This window comes from Myotis davidii, unplaced genomic scaffold (genome assembly GCF_000327345.1).
Source record: "Myotis davidii unplaced genomic scaffold, ASM32734v1 scaffold534, whole genome shotgun sequence".
NCBI classification, from domain to species: Eukaryota; Metazoa; Chordata; class Mammalia; order Chiroptera; family Vespertilionidae; genus Myotis; species Myotis davidii.
Genome location: NW_006286678.1, coordinates 7,366,211 through 7,379,661, shown reverse-complemented (window position 1 = coordinate 7,379,661; position 13,451 = coordinate 7,366,211). Strand labels below are relative to the sequence as shown.

The 13,451-nt window shown below is 40.8% G+C and overlaps 1 protein-coding gene across 1 annotated transcript in view; it reads right to left on the bottom strand.

Moving 5' to 3' along the window:
* Nucleotides 1-1,043: 1,043 nt before the first annotated feature.
* The window catches only part of DDX58 (DEXD/H-box helicase 58), a 44,313-nt gene continuing 31,905 nt past the window's right edge, over nucleotides 1,044-13,451 (bottom strand). Inside the window, exons 15-18 of the mRNA XM_015560468.1 lie at nucleotides 11,109-11,279; nucleotides 9,598-9,749; nucleotides 2,406-2,549; nucleotides 1,044-1,712 (exon numbers count right to left, since the gene is read on the bottom strand). Of these exons, the coding sequence (XP_015415954.1) occupies nucleotides 1,416-1,712; nucleotides 2,406-2,549; nucleotides 9,598-9,749; nucleotides 11,109-11,279 (764 nt within the window). The 3' untranslated portion in view covers nucleotides 1,044-1,415. The remainder of the gene's footprint in view (nucleotides 1,713-2,405; nucleotides 2,550-9,597; nucleotides 9,750-11,108; nucleotides 11,280-13,451) is intronic.

Here is a 13,451-nt window from a genome sequence, read left to right as displayed (position 1 = left end):
CTCTGCCGGCTGCCATCATGGCTGGCAGTTAATTTGCATATCGCTCTGATTAGCCAATGGGAAGGGTAGCGGTCGTATGCTAATTACCATGTTTCTCTTTTATTAGTTAGGATGTATATTTGGTCTACACACACACACACACACACACACACACACCTTTCTGGCAGAGTTCCTAAAACACTTGAACAAAGATGTCTCTTATTATGTTAATGAGATGATTTTTGGAACACCAACATGAATTACAGCTAATCTGAATCTGTTTTAGGAAGAGCTTAAATTACTATAGAGCCTACCCTGAATTAACCCTGGCCTGGATAGAAACAGCAAGACAGTAGTCTCCATGTCTGAAAAACCTCAAGCTAATCTCTGGAGCAACAGCAAATCTTGTTAAATGGCAGGAGTGTCATTTGGATATGCACTCTGATTTTTTAAATAGAAAGAAGAGACAAATTAAACTGCTCATCAGCATCAGCCAAGGGAGCTAATTGAGAACAGAGTCCTGAAGTGTTGACCATCAACTATTACTGGGAAATGGCTTGGGATGACCAATGAAAGGGAACAGTGGCACAGGTTATGAAAATAATAGGGCAAGATGTACAATAAACTAAAGAAGAGAAATAAACTTTTCAAGAAATGCTGTATCATTTACATGCCCCATTACTAACAGTTGCCTACTATAGAATTTTAAGGTTACATGCCATATATTGCTACATAGAGGACATGATTATATGTAACCATCATCAATGTACATATGTGTGTGTGTGTTGAACCCTTGGAATTATCAACATTTAAGGAACTAGCAAAGAGGAACCGATTGAAAAGAGTGGGATAGAACTAGAAAAGATGGAAGCCAAGAAAGAGTTCCAAGAAAGGAATACTCAACAAGGCCCAAAGCAGCAAAGAGTTTAGAGAGAAGTACTAAGAAGTGCCCAATAAATTTGGCAACCAGAGTATCCAGTGACCTTGACAAGAACAATTTCAGTAGATTGTTAAAGGCAAAAGCTGGTTTACAGTAGGTTAAGGAAAGAAAGGGAAGTATGGAAAACATTCCATCCATTCATTTATTTATTCTAATGTATACTGAGGGCTACTGGGTATACACTGACAGTTGGTTCCAAAGGGAAGAATAGAAAGAGAACAAGGTGAGGCTTTAAAATTTGTCCCAAGTACTTAGAGCCCTATTGGCCTAGGAATCATGGAGGGTCTGATTCACTCCTATGTGCTTTACGTATATGATATCGTACAAATTGTTGAAAACTATGAACAGAAGGTGAGTAAAGTGATAAATATTTAGTACAGTACAAGCCTTAGGTAAATATCTTCATGTGGTACAAGCGATCTGCCTACTAGGGATAATTTCTTCTTCACTCACGATCACCCATTCGCTGTAGTCGAAGCTTGTGGTCTGACTGAGGTCATTTGGACATTTCTGCAGGATCAAATGGTAGTTTCTCAAAATGAAAGTCCCTCCACTTTGCATACAGTCTCTGCTCTCCAGTTGCAATATCCTCCACCACAAAACTTTCAATTTTTATGATTGGGATCTCAAATGTCTTATACCTCACTTGGATGCCCCAGTCGTGGCTGCAGTTCTGTCTGGCACAGAATACCTTTGCTTTCTTCTCAAAAATCCCCACACTCTTTGGTCTGGGGTGTGCCTTAGTCACGAAGCACTCCTTGAAAGCATCTCCAACCACAGTGTAATGGCATTCCTATGGATAAAGGGATCAAACATAAAATAAAATAAAAAGAACATTAGAACCAGTTCACAGTGATAGCAGTTCGCTGTTATTATTTCACACATTGATAATTATAGCATATTTATAATTTTGTATCCTGATTATTTTTCTGCTTTACCATTAGTTCATAAGGAGTTTTTCATTATTCTATATAAATTTCATAATCATTTTGTTTAATAAACCTGACTTTGGAATAATTTTAGATTAACAGATAAGTTACAAATGTAGTCCAGAGAATTCCTGAATTCACCTTTCCTGAATGCTAACTAACATCTTACATAGCATAGTGCATTTGTCCAAATTAAGAAGTTAATATCAGCAAATTACAATTAACTATAGATTTTACCTTTTTCCTAGTAAAACCTTTTATCTGTTCTAAGATTTAATCCAGGGAACCACACTGAATTTAGCATATCCATATTTCTAATGGCTACATAATATTTAATTAAGTGGCTGTGCAGCAATTTTTAAAATGATTTCTTTATTGTTAAAATTAAGGTGTTGTGTGTGTGTGTGTTTTTAATTTTTTAGCTTTGGTAAAATATATGGACCATGACATTAGTTATAAAAAAAGTATGGCATTCTTATAAATATCTCACCAGTAGTGAGTAAGCTTTAATTAGTGCTAAAAAAATGACCCAGTATTCTTTGGAAAAGGCTGCTCACCTCTATCACTCTTATATCTGCTGTATGACAAGCAAAGGCTTTGCACTTTCTGCAGAGCAGTTTTTTATTTTTCTTATCAAGTGCAGGTTCTGCTTTTCCTTGACTATCCCTGATGAATTTTTCATGAATCTGGATCTGGTGAATCTACATGAGAAAAAAGAAATACCTCATAAATGTAATTAAAGTATATATATATCATTCATTTTGCATTCACTTCCATGAACATGTTGTACCTGGTGACTTTGTAAAAATCCCATAGGTAATTTTATTGGTTCTCCTAACTCTTTGTTAGTCAATGTTTAATTGTGGCCTCCAATAAGTCTTTTAATTTCCTCATCAAAGTTGCCCATAGAGCACTAAAGATGTCCATAAAATAGTCATATGAACCATGCTTTCTACTTTAGTAGCCGGCAAAACTTAAAATGTCCTTCACAAATAGATATATGATACACATGGACTGTTTCAGACATATTTACACCCACTTCCAAGGCATAAACCCAACTGAATGAAACAGCAGGCAGAAGAGCCCTCACCATCCAAATTGGTTTTCTCCTCTTTCCTCTTCCAACCACAGAGAGCACTGTCAAATTACAGTAAAGTTAAATGTATGTATGGTATGACTGCATTATATTTCAAAATTTAGGCCTTGGCTAAGTACAACTTATGTTTATTATTTTTTAAGTATATTTTATTGATTTTTTACAGAGAGGAAGGGAGAGGGATAGAGAGCCAGAAACATCAATGAGAGAGAAACATTAATCAGCTGCCTCCTGCACGCCCCTCACTGGGGATGTGCCCGCAACCAAGGTACATGCCCTCACTTTTTTAAAAAAAATTTTAATTGATTTTATTTTAAGAGAGAGAGAGGAAAGGAAAGGGATAGAGAGAGAATAACCAATGTGAGGGGGAAACATTAATCGGCTGCCTCCTGCTGGGATCAAGCCCGCAACCCAGGCATGTTCCTTTGACCAGAATTGAACCCTGGATCCTTCCATCTGCAGGCCAACACTCTATTCACTGAGCCAAACCGGCTAGGGCTATGTTTATTTAAAATAAACATAAGGAGTTCAGCTGGCATTGCTCAGTGGTTACGCTTCAACCTAGAACCAGGAGGTCATGGTTCAATTCCTGGTCAGGGCACATTCCCAAGTTGCAGGCTCGATCCCCAATGTGGGGCATGCAGAAGGCAGCCTATCAGTGATTCTCTCTCATCACTGGTGTTTCTATCTCTCCCTCTCCCTTCCTTTCTGAAGTCAATAAAAATATTTTAAAAATAAATAAATAAAATAAACATAAGGAGATTTAGATTTAAAATCTAAAGGGTGAAGAGAGGAAGGCAGACAGCTAGGAACCTTGGGACCCTATGATAGTAAGTTCCCTATTTGTTTGTTGTTGTTGTTTTTCACCTCATATATCCTAGACTGGAGCTGAAGAAACTGGCAACCAGAAATACCTATGGGCACAGGTAAAAAAAAGTTTCAACAGCCAGACCAGCGTGGCTCAGTGGTTGAACATCAACCTATGAACCAGGAAGTCATGGTTCGATTCCCGGTCAGGGCACATGCCCGGGTTGTGGGCTCAATCCCCAGTGGAGGTGTGCAGGAGGCAGCTGATCAAGAGTCTCTCTCATCATTGATGTTTCTGTCTCTCTCTCCTTCTCCCTTCTCTCTGAAATCAATAAAAATATATGTTTTTTAAAAGTCTCAACAAAAGCTTATTCTCTCAAGCCAAAAGGCCAGGAAAGGGACAGCCTAGAAAGACAGAAAACTTTTAGCCAAGAAATATTCTACTCCAGCCAAATACCAAAGAATAAAACAAAACAAATAAAAAAACCTGTGACCCAATTTCCACCCATGGCAGCAAAGGCTGAGTGGGGAACCTAGATTTCCACTTTGTGGGGCTGTAATGAAATGCCCCAGCCCACTCACCTGGTGGTGTCAGAGAAGGCCAAGCAGGGAGCTAGGACTTTCATCCCTGCTCAAGGTAGCCGCCCCTCCCCCTTGCCTATGGTGTCACTGGAGACCATGTGGGGAGCAAGAACTCCCACCTCCACCCAGCAATAACAAGAAGCCTCCCCCTCATTGGTATCAACAGAAGCTGAGTAGGGAACTGTAGAGAGCGCAGAAGGCACACGAGCTGATTGTTGGCTGAGTCCAGTGGTGTCAGCATGAACTTGTTGGGCCCATTGCTGCCACTCTCCTTTCCTTTGGCGGTCAATGCTGTGATGATGCTCTGGATATTGGCATTGTTGGGATGGCCACAACTTGGGTGTTGGGCATAGTGGGGTGGTTAATAACCTTGATCCCAGCTGGAAACTTGCAAGAGATGGACTCTGCCACCTCATTGGAGGCCTGTGCTTGACCAGGCTGTTTTTTGGGCAGGGGGCCTTTTAGGCTCCTCCTCTGATGTTTCACCTGGGGCATTTTGAACAGGTAAGGGCAGCCTCCGTCTTTTGAGAATCAGTGGCCGATGGGGGCTGGTTTTCATTATGAATCTATGTTTTCATTCTCCATTGAGAATCATAAGAATGGACCCTGGAAAGTGCAAGGAGCAGCAGGAAGTCAGAGATCTGTGAGGATGAGAAGGTTTTGTTAGAGCAGTGGTTCTCAACCTTCCTAATGCCATGACCCTTTAATACAATTCCTCATGTTGTGGTGACCCCCAATTGTATTGTTACAAATTGACCATAATTAAAGTATAGTGATTAATCACAAAAACAATATGTAATTATATATGTGTTTTCCAATGGTCTTAGACGACCCCTGTGAAAGGGTCGTTCAATCCCCAAAGGAGTTGTGACCCACAGGATAATTTCCTTTGTCTTAAACTCTAGTAAAACTTCCTGGTATCATGCTGTATATAATAAACGCGTTGCTCTAGCTCTGGGTCACTGTCTCTCCATCTGAGGGCAGCGCCCCAGCTTTACTGAAAGTCTTTGTGTCTGTTTCTTTTTTTCCTTTTCTCAATCCCCAGCCACCCCTACTCAGGACTCGTTCGCTCTCTAGAGGTGCTGGTCGAGGCCCAAGAGAAAAAACTTATAGGGAACTTGGACTTCTACTTCCGCCTAGCAGTGATGAGATAATGTCCCTGTCTACTCTGCCAGAAAGGTGCCAGAAAAAGCCAGCTAACACAGAAGGTTAAATAAGATCCCAAATCTCTTAATATAATATGAAAATGTCTCGGTTTCAATAAAAAAATCACTCTTCATACCAAAGAACTTCCTGGTATCATGCTGTATATAATAAACGCGTTGCTCTAGCTCTGGGTCACTGTCTCTCCATCTGAGGGCAGCGTCCCAGCTGGCCCCAGCTTTACTGAAAGTCTTTGTGTCTGTTTCTTTTTCTCCTTTTCTCAATCCCCAGCCGCCCCTACTCAGGTTTCGTCCGCTCTCTAGAGAGAAGACTTACAGGGAACTTGGACTTCTACTTCCACCTAGCAGTGATGAGATAATGTCCCTGTCTACTCTGCCAGAAAGGTGCCAGAAAAAGCTAGCTAACACAGAAGGTTAAATAAGATCCCCAAGTCTCTTAATATAATATGAAAATGTCTTGGTTTCAATAAAAAAATCACTCTTCATACCAAAAAACAGAAAAATCTCAAACTGAATGAAAAAAAAGTTAATCAATGGATACCACCACTAGAAGACAGAAGTTATCAGAGAAAGATTTTAAAGCAGCCACGATAAAAATGCTTCAGTGAGTACTCAGAAACACTCTTGAAACGTGAGCAACTATAAAGGCTCAACGAAGAAATAGAAGTCATAAAAATCCAAATGGATGTATTAGAATTGAAAGATGTAATAACCAAAATAAAAAGCTCAGTGAATGGGCTCAACAGCAAAATAGAGGAGACAAAGGAAAGAATCAGTGAACTGGAACATAAAATGACAGAAATTACTCAATTGGAACAACAGAAATAATATAGAGCACACACACAAAAAATAAACAACAGAGCCCCAGGGACCTTTAGGAGAGTCCCGGAAGAAGAGGAGAAAGAGAGCAGAGCTAAAAAGTACTGGATGAAATAATGGCTGAATACTCCCCAAATTGAATATAACATAATATAAACTTACAGATTCAAAAAGCTGAACAAAAACCAAACATGATAAATCCAAAGAAATCCACACCAAAGCACATTATAATTAAAGTTCTGAAGACTAAAGACACAGAAAAAAAATCTTAAAAGTGGCCTGAAAAAAGTGACACCTTACTTATAGAGGAAAAACAATCTGAATGACAGCAGATTCCTCATCAGAGACCACGAAGGCCAATATGTTCTTCAAAAATAAAGGGGAGCTCTAGCCGGTTTGGCTCAGTGGATAGAGCATCAACCTGCTGACTGAAGGGTCCCAGGTTCGATTCTGGTCAAGGGCACATGCTCAGGTTGTGGGTTCAATCTCCAGTGGTGGTAGGGGGGAGGGCGCGGGCAGGATGATCAATGATTCTCTCTCTCTCATCACTGATGGTTCTCTCTCTCTCTCCTTCTCCTGAAATAAATAAGAATTAAAATTAAATAAAAATAAAGGGGAAATCAAGACGATCTGAGATGAACAGAAATTAAGAAAATTTGTTTACCAGTGGAATTTCCCTAAAAAAAAAATGGCAAAAGGAAGTTCTCTAAACAGAAGGAAACGATAAAAGAAGGAGTCTTAGAACATCATAAAGAAAGAACATGGTGATTTCCACAATGTCAGCTATAAAATCAAGCATCCAATTTTTAAAAATGCACTTATATCTAATTATATTCAGCTATATACTAAAATTCAGTTAAATACTAATAATCCCAAATATTTTAAATGTTACTATGGGCAATAAATCCCCGTAAGTTAAAACTATTATTGCTATACTTAAATTCAACAGGTAAAGAGGCTCAACCAATACCACAAATTAAGTTTATAGCTCATTGCCTCTCCCTTCCACCCGTTGTAGAAGAAGCTTAATTCCATGCACTAAGGTGGAAAAAAGCAAAACCATAAAACTCTGATTGTGTGCTGTCCTGGGTACACATCATGTTGGAAGTTCTTTTTGACGTTTTATTCTCTACTCCACGAGGAAGAAAAGTGGGCTTCTCATTTTAATTTCAAACTAGCAACTGTGAAAAATGCCCTTTATACCTTATTTCTCCAGAATTAAACACTCCCAAATCCTGAAGCTTTCCCTCATGGAAATCAATCCTTGGACACCTCTGGATCATCTACGTGTTAAAATGGCTGCAGAGTCACCAGAGATTGATTCCCTGGGGGCCACAGTGCTCTAAGGAAGGTCGGCCGCGTGCAGACAATGGACAAGGTAACTGTGGGACCAAGCTTAGGGTCTCCATCTCCATCTACTTGGTGTCGCCCTAGGAGTTTCTTCCCTCTCTTCTGCAGGGTTTCTTCCTCCCACTAAAGCCAATATGCAGGGACCAGGGTGCTCAGATCCCAAGCCCTTATCAAAACAACACAAAATCTGTATACTGTCAACAATAAAATAAAATAAAAAACAACCCAGAAAGGGGCCTCACCTCAAGAAACATAATTCCTTTTAGTTTTAAGAATATAAGGTTGTTCCTACCTTGTTATACTTCCACTAAGCCTCTGAAAGTTAAGCCTTCCTCTACGATAGCATAGGGGTGATGCCAAGACTCCATGCTCCTAGCTGCCACATAATGACTATCAGCTACGTTTGCTCCGAATTCCCTCTCATTCTTTACCATCTCTGCCCATTTGCATTCTATGGATGTTAGGCGGATCCCAAATGCTATGCAATAGCCCAATTCAACAGATATGTTGCCCGTTTTCTCCTTACTCCACTGCTTGACCTGATGTTCTGGCTACAAAAGAATGTTCATGCCTGGTTCAGCCTTCATCTTCCTTATTAGACTTTTACTCTACTGTTTCTGCCACATATGAATCTAATAAGTAGCTTGTCACCTGTGGGGGGGCGGGGGATAAAAATTATTTCATATTAAAGCTAATATGGTTTTAAGGCCTTTATTGGCAACATCCTTATGTCCTACATAGGTGGCTCAGTTAAAAACCCCTATCTCTCAGTAAAATTATGGGGAAAAAATGAAGAGAAACTAAGGAATTTCCCTGCAATTCTTTCTGAAAATATGGAAGAGGGTTTTTTAAAATATCTTGGTTTCCAAACTTTAGGAATAAATGTTTATTAAAAATGAGTAAACACTAACATAAAATTGTATTTTTGTCCTAAAATAAGTGTTAATTTGCTTTACATCACTGATTCTCAGTACTTTTTGAGCATAGAGATTATGACTTTTTAAAAATTGTGGCCACTGTGCAGTTGGTCTACTGAAGTGGAAGGTTCATCTTTCTGAAGTTACAGTATGCCTTTCACCTGTGTCCAATGACTCATTTTTTAGCACTTATTTTATACTAGGCACTGTGCCAAGTAATGCATACATTTTATTTTAGCCCCAAAACTACTGTGAGTTTAATACTTTACAAATTTCCCCAACTTTACAAATGAGGAAACTGATGATTTTAAAAACAGAGTAATGACCTGAGGTTATACATCTTGTAAGTGGCAGAACTGGAACCGGAACCACTGATTCTAATGTGAAAGCTCTCCCTCGACCCTGCAGTGCTTGATGCTTCCAGAGGTCCTGAGATGAAAATCTCTGGAGAGTCTGGAGAAAGTCTGAGTGTGCCTGTGCATGTGTGTCTATTTTCCCTCATCTGGTTCCATGCTTCTGAGTTATAAGGGAAATTACAATAAAATGAAAGTTACTACCAAGAGGCTGAACTGAACAGGTGACCCACTCCAAAGTATACATTATTATCCACCACTGCAATTAGGCACCCAACACCTGCATAGGGCAATGGGAGCTTTTCTCTGGGGACTCCAGATGTTGGAAAGAGATCTGAGAAAAAGACCAAGAAGACTACGTCTTGCAGTGTTAGGTTATTGTCCTCAAGATAAACTCAAAGGAAGAACGATTCTAGCTCCATTTGCCTTTTAGATTTAAAAGCACAACTTCGGGCATCAACATTAATAAAACATATTTTAATCTCATTGAGACTTAAAAGCAGAATAAACTAGATGTTCACTGCAGAACAAATTTTTAAGATTAAACTTACTGTTCTCATGCACCACTCAGCCATCTGATAAAAGGTACCAACCTTGCTCACCTTCTCTATCGGTTACTTATGGCCAGATTCTGAAAGAGTAGCACAGATGAAAAGACTTACCTTTTTTTTAAATACTGTTTCATCCCATGCCTGGAGGCTTAGAATGGAGTCATTCATCATTTTTTCTTTGTATATGTTTATTTTTTCTTTTTCAATTACATCATCATTAGTAGTCAGAAGAAAGCATTTGCTACCTCTTGCTCTTCCTCTGCCTGTCAAAAATAAATATTTCATTCGGTGCCTTTGATTTAAAGCTCTGATAAATCTGAGCATGGGTAAGCTAGGGGGAAGGGGTATTCCTAAAATGCAACTCTGGTTCACTGAATCCCGCTTTCCAGGGAAGCTGAGCCGTCGGAGCACAGACCGAGAGGCGGGTGTGCACCAGCCCGCTAGGCCCGCAGGTTAACTGGGAGCCCGCCGCACAATGGCTTCCTCACAGTCTCCGTGCTGCAGTGCGATCAGACAGCCACACTATCAGAAACACTGCTGACAAAGAGTCCAACATGAACCCTCAGGATGACACTGTGAGGGCTCTAAGGTGAACAATAACAGATCCTCCCTCGGGAGCCTTCTAGGAAATGGGGAAACAAGCTATGTTCACAACCACAAGAACATAGGTGGAAAATGAGAAGTGCTGAAAGACATAGTTACGGATGTTCAAAAGAGAGATGACTGACAGCAGGGGGAACTTGGGACAGGTGATAGGGAGGTGGGGGAAGAGGTAAAACGATCATCAGTAGCAGTACATGAGCAATTCCTTCAACAAGGAGAAAATGAGGAAGTCAGGTTGGCTGAAGTGAATCATGAATAAAGGGGAAGAATTGGAAAGATAAATGGGTGCTCGATTTGAAAATTCTGTAATGTCAAGTTTGGCTGGTGTGGCTCAGTGGTTGAGCGTTGACCTATGAACCAGGAGGTCACAGTTTGATTTCAAGTCAGGGGGCTCCATCCCCAGTGGGGGTGTGCAGGAGGAAGCCGATCATTGATTCTCTCTCATCATTGATGTTTCTATCTCTCTCTCCCTTCTCTGAAATAAAAGATATATATATATTTAAAAAAACACAATTCTGTAACATCAAAAAATTGGGGAACCACTGCAGTTTCTATACAGGGAAGTGACACATTCAGAGCTTTTTCCAGGAAAGGTAATGTGGCAGCTGCTGTTACAGAAATTGAAAAAGGAAGAGAGACTAGTTAGGAGACTCTGGTGCAAGTGGGACAGAAAGCTCCTTGCACCCGGCGGGCCCAGCGGCACCACATGCACAGCCAGGAGAGGTGTGCATGCCGACTGCCAAAGCCCCAAACCAATGGGAATTATCCTAAAAACATGCCAATCAGTGTTGACCAAGTACACAAATTTTCATTGTGAACAAGAATTAAAATAGTGGACAAAACCGTAGCCACCTAATTCTCGCCCAATAAGTCACCTTTCGGGCAGTGATACCAGAGTCCACTGTGCCACTGGCCACACACACAAGCAGGACTCAGTAAAGGAGAAAGGCCGGAACGACGGGTACACTCACAAGTCAGACAAATTGGCTGACATTTAAAACAGCACCAAAGCTTCTCACCTCTGGTTTGGATCATTTTGATGACATTGCCCACGTACTCGTACAGGATGACCAGATTGCACTGAGCAATGTCGATGCCTTCATCAGCAACTGAGGTGGCGATCAGAATCTTCTTATCACCACTGGCTCGGAATGCATCCAGTACACACTTCTGTGCTGGGAGGGTCATTCCTGTGCCAGAGGCAGAGGGCATTACAACTCACCAAAGAGGGAATGTTACCCTTGAAGAAAAGCAGCTATTAACTATGGAATGCTTACTGCATGCCAGGGACTGTGATAAGTGCTTTGTATTCATGATCTCTCAACAACCCCAGGCTGTAGGGCCTATCCTATCATCGCTAGAGAGAGCACATGTAGGGTGGTGCAACTTGGACTCTGCCACAACACTGCCTGAGTTCAAATTCCAGTGGCGGCATTTACCAGCTGTGTGGCTTTAGTTGTGTTGTCTCAAAACAAATATTGATTAAAAAAATATATTAACTAATCGTAATACCTTTGGCAAGTGTATAGGAGTTTACAGCTGACAAAACATTTTCATCTACTTACTCACGGGAACCTCACAAAGCTCTCTTAGGTTGGCGTGGCAAGCGTCATCATTCCCCTTATCAGATGAGGACCTTGAGGCTTTTGGAAATATGATAACTGACAGGCTACCTTGCAGCAGAACCTGACCTTGAATTTTTAAGTCTAGGGTCCTAAGAGTGAGCAGTTCTCAGCCACTGATATAATGAGAGGAGAAAGAACTTCAGTGACCCCCACTTTAGAGTTAATAGAATTTATAAAAGTTCCATTTCTTTCCTAGTATATCGGCTGTCAAAATCTTGAGATATACTTTGTGAAGGACAAAACAACTTCAAGACAGACACCATACTTCATTAATTTCATTCATTTGTTCATCGAACATTTATTCAGCATTATGGTTTGTCAGATAAGAATACAATGGTTAAAGGTCCACTTTTACCTACAAGGAGCTCATAATTTGAGGAAGAGGGGTATAATAGGAAGCTATAGTTCCATGTGACGAGCAATGAAGTGGAGGCAGAATGGATGCTGTGGGAATGTGGAAGGCTGTCTGGCAGAAGCACAATGACTAGCTAAGTTCTAAATAAATGTGGCTGGATGGATGAATAACTGAGGAAACAAATAAGAAAATATTTTCTGAGTGTTTATTTATGGGGAAATAACAAAGGTGGAAAATCATATAGGACTCATGTTGGAGTCAGATGGTAAAGAACTTTGACCACAAGAATCTGTGGTGTTCAGCTGGAGAAAGATAAATATCACATGATCACACTCATTTGTGGAATATAATGAACATAAACGGATGAACAAAAATAGAGCCAGAGTCATAGAACCATCTAACAGATTATCCAACCCAAAAGGGAAAGCAGGGGAGTGGGGCGGGGTGAGAGAGCAACCAAAGGACTTGTACCCACGAATATGAGCATAACCAATGGCTAGGGACAGGAGGGGGCGCGGGTGTGTAGGCCGGGACTGGGGGTTGGGGGCTGGGGCTGGGGGCAGGCTGGGAGATGACAATGGGGAGGAAAGGGGTCATATGTAATACTTTAAACAATAAAGAATTTTTAAAAAAAGAATCTGTGGTGTTGGACTTCATTTTGGTATGCCAAATTTTCAAAATCTGAATTTGCCCTTTAGAGTCACAGAATTTAAAATTTGTATAAGGGGGAAGTGCAAGGGTGATGACTGAGGACTGACAGGGTGGAAACTGCTTATCGTAACACTGAAGAGGAGGAACAGAGAGGAGCTGGCGTTGCTGGTCACTGAGGCGTGGGGAGCACGGCTGTGAGAATGCCAGGTGAGGGCTGGCCACCTGGCTCCTCCTGGACAACCACAGAGGCAGCCTTACCTCCTCTGACCACCCTCGCTAGAGTTCAGGCTTGTCTACTTGGACTGTTTTTTTAAACTCAAAGTATATAATACACACAAAAGCATCTACAGTTTAAAGAACAATAAAGTAGAAACAGAGCATTTCTACTTCCAGTTAATCTACTGGTTGAGCAGAAGAGTGACATGCTCAAACAATATGTAAAAAAAAGAATGGGAGGAGGCAATGTCTGCAGCTTTCTGGCATGTGAGCATGTGATGGCCTTTTGATATGTCCACTTGCCTAGGCTGAACTACAGTCTCTAGTGGGATTTGCAGTTGTAATTAAAGTTCTTAATCAGTACACATTAAGGAAATCAACAGGGGCTTCACCCTAGGTGGGCCTAACCTAATCAATAATACTGATTAGGTATTAGTATTAGAAAAGGGCTTAGGTCAGTGATGGCGAACCTATGACACGTGTGTCAGAGGTGACACTGAACTCATTTTTTTTAA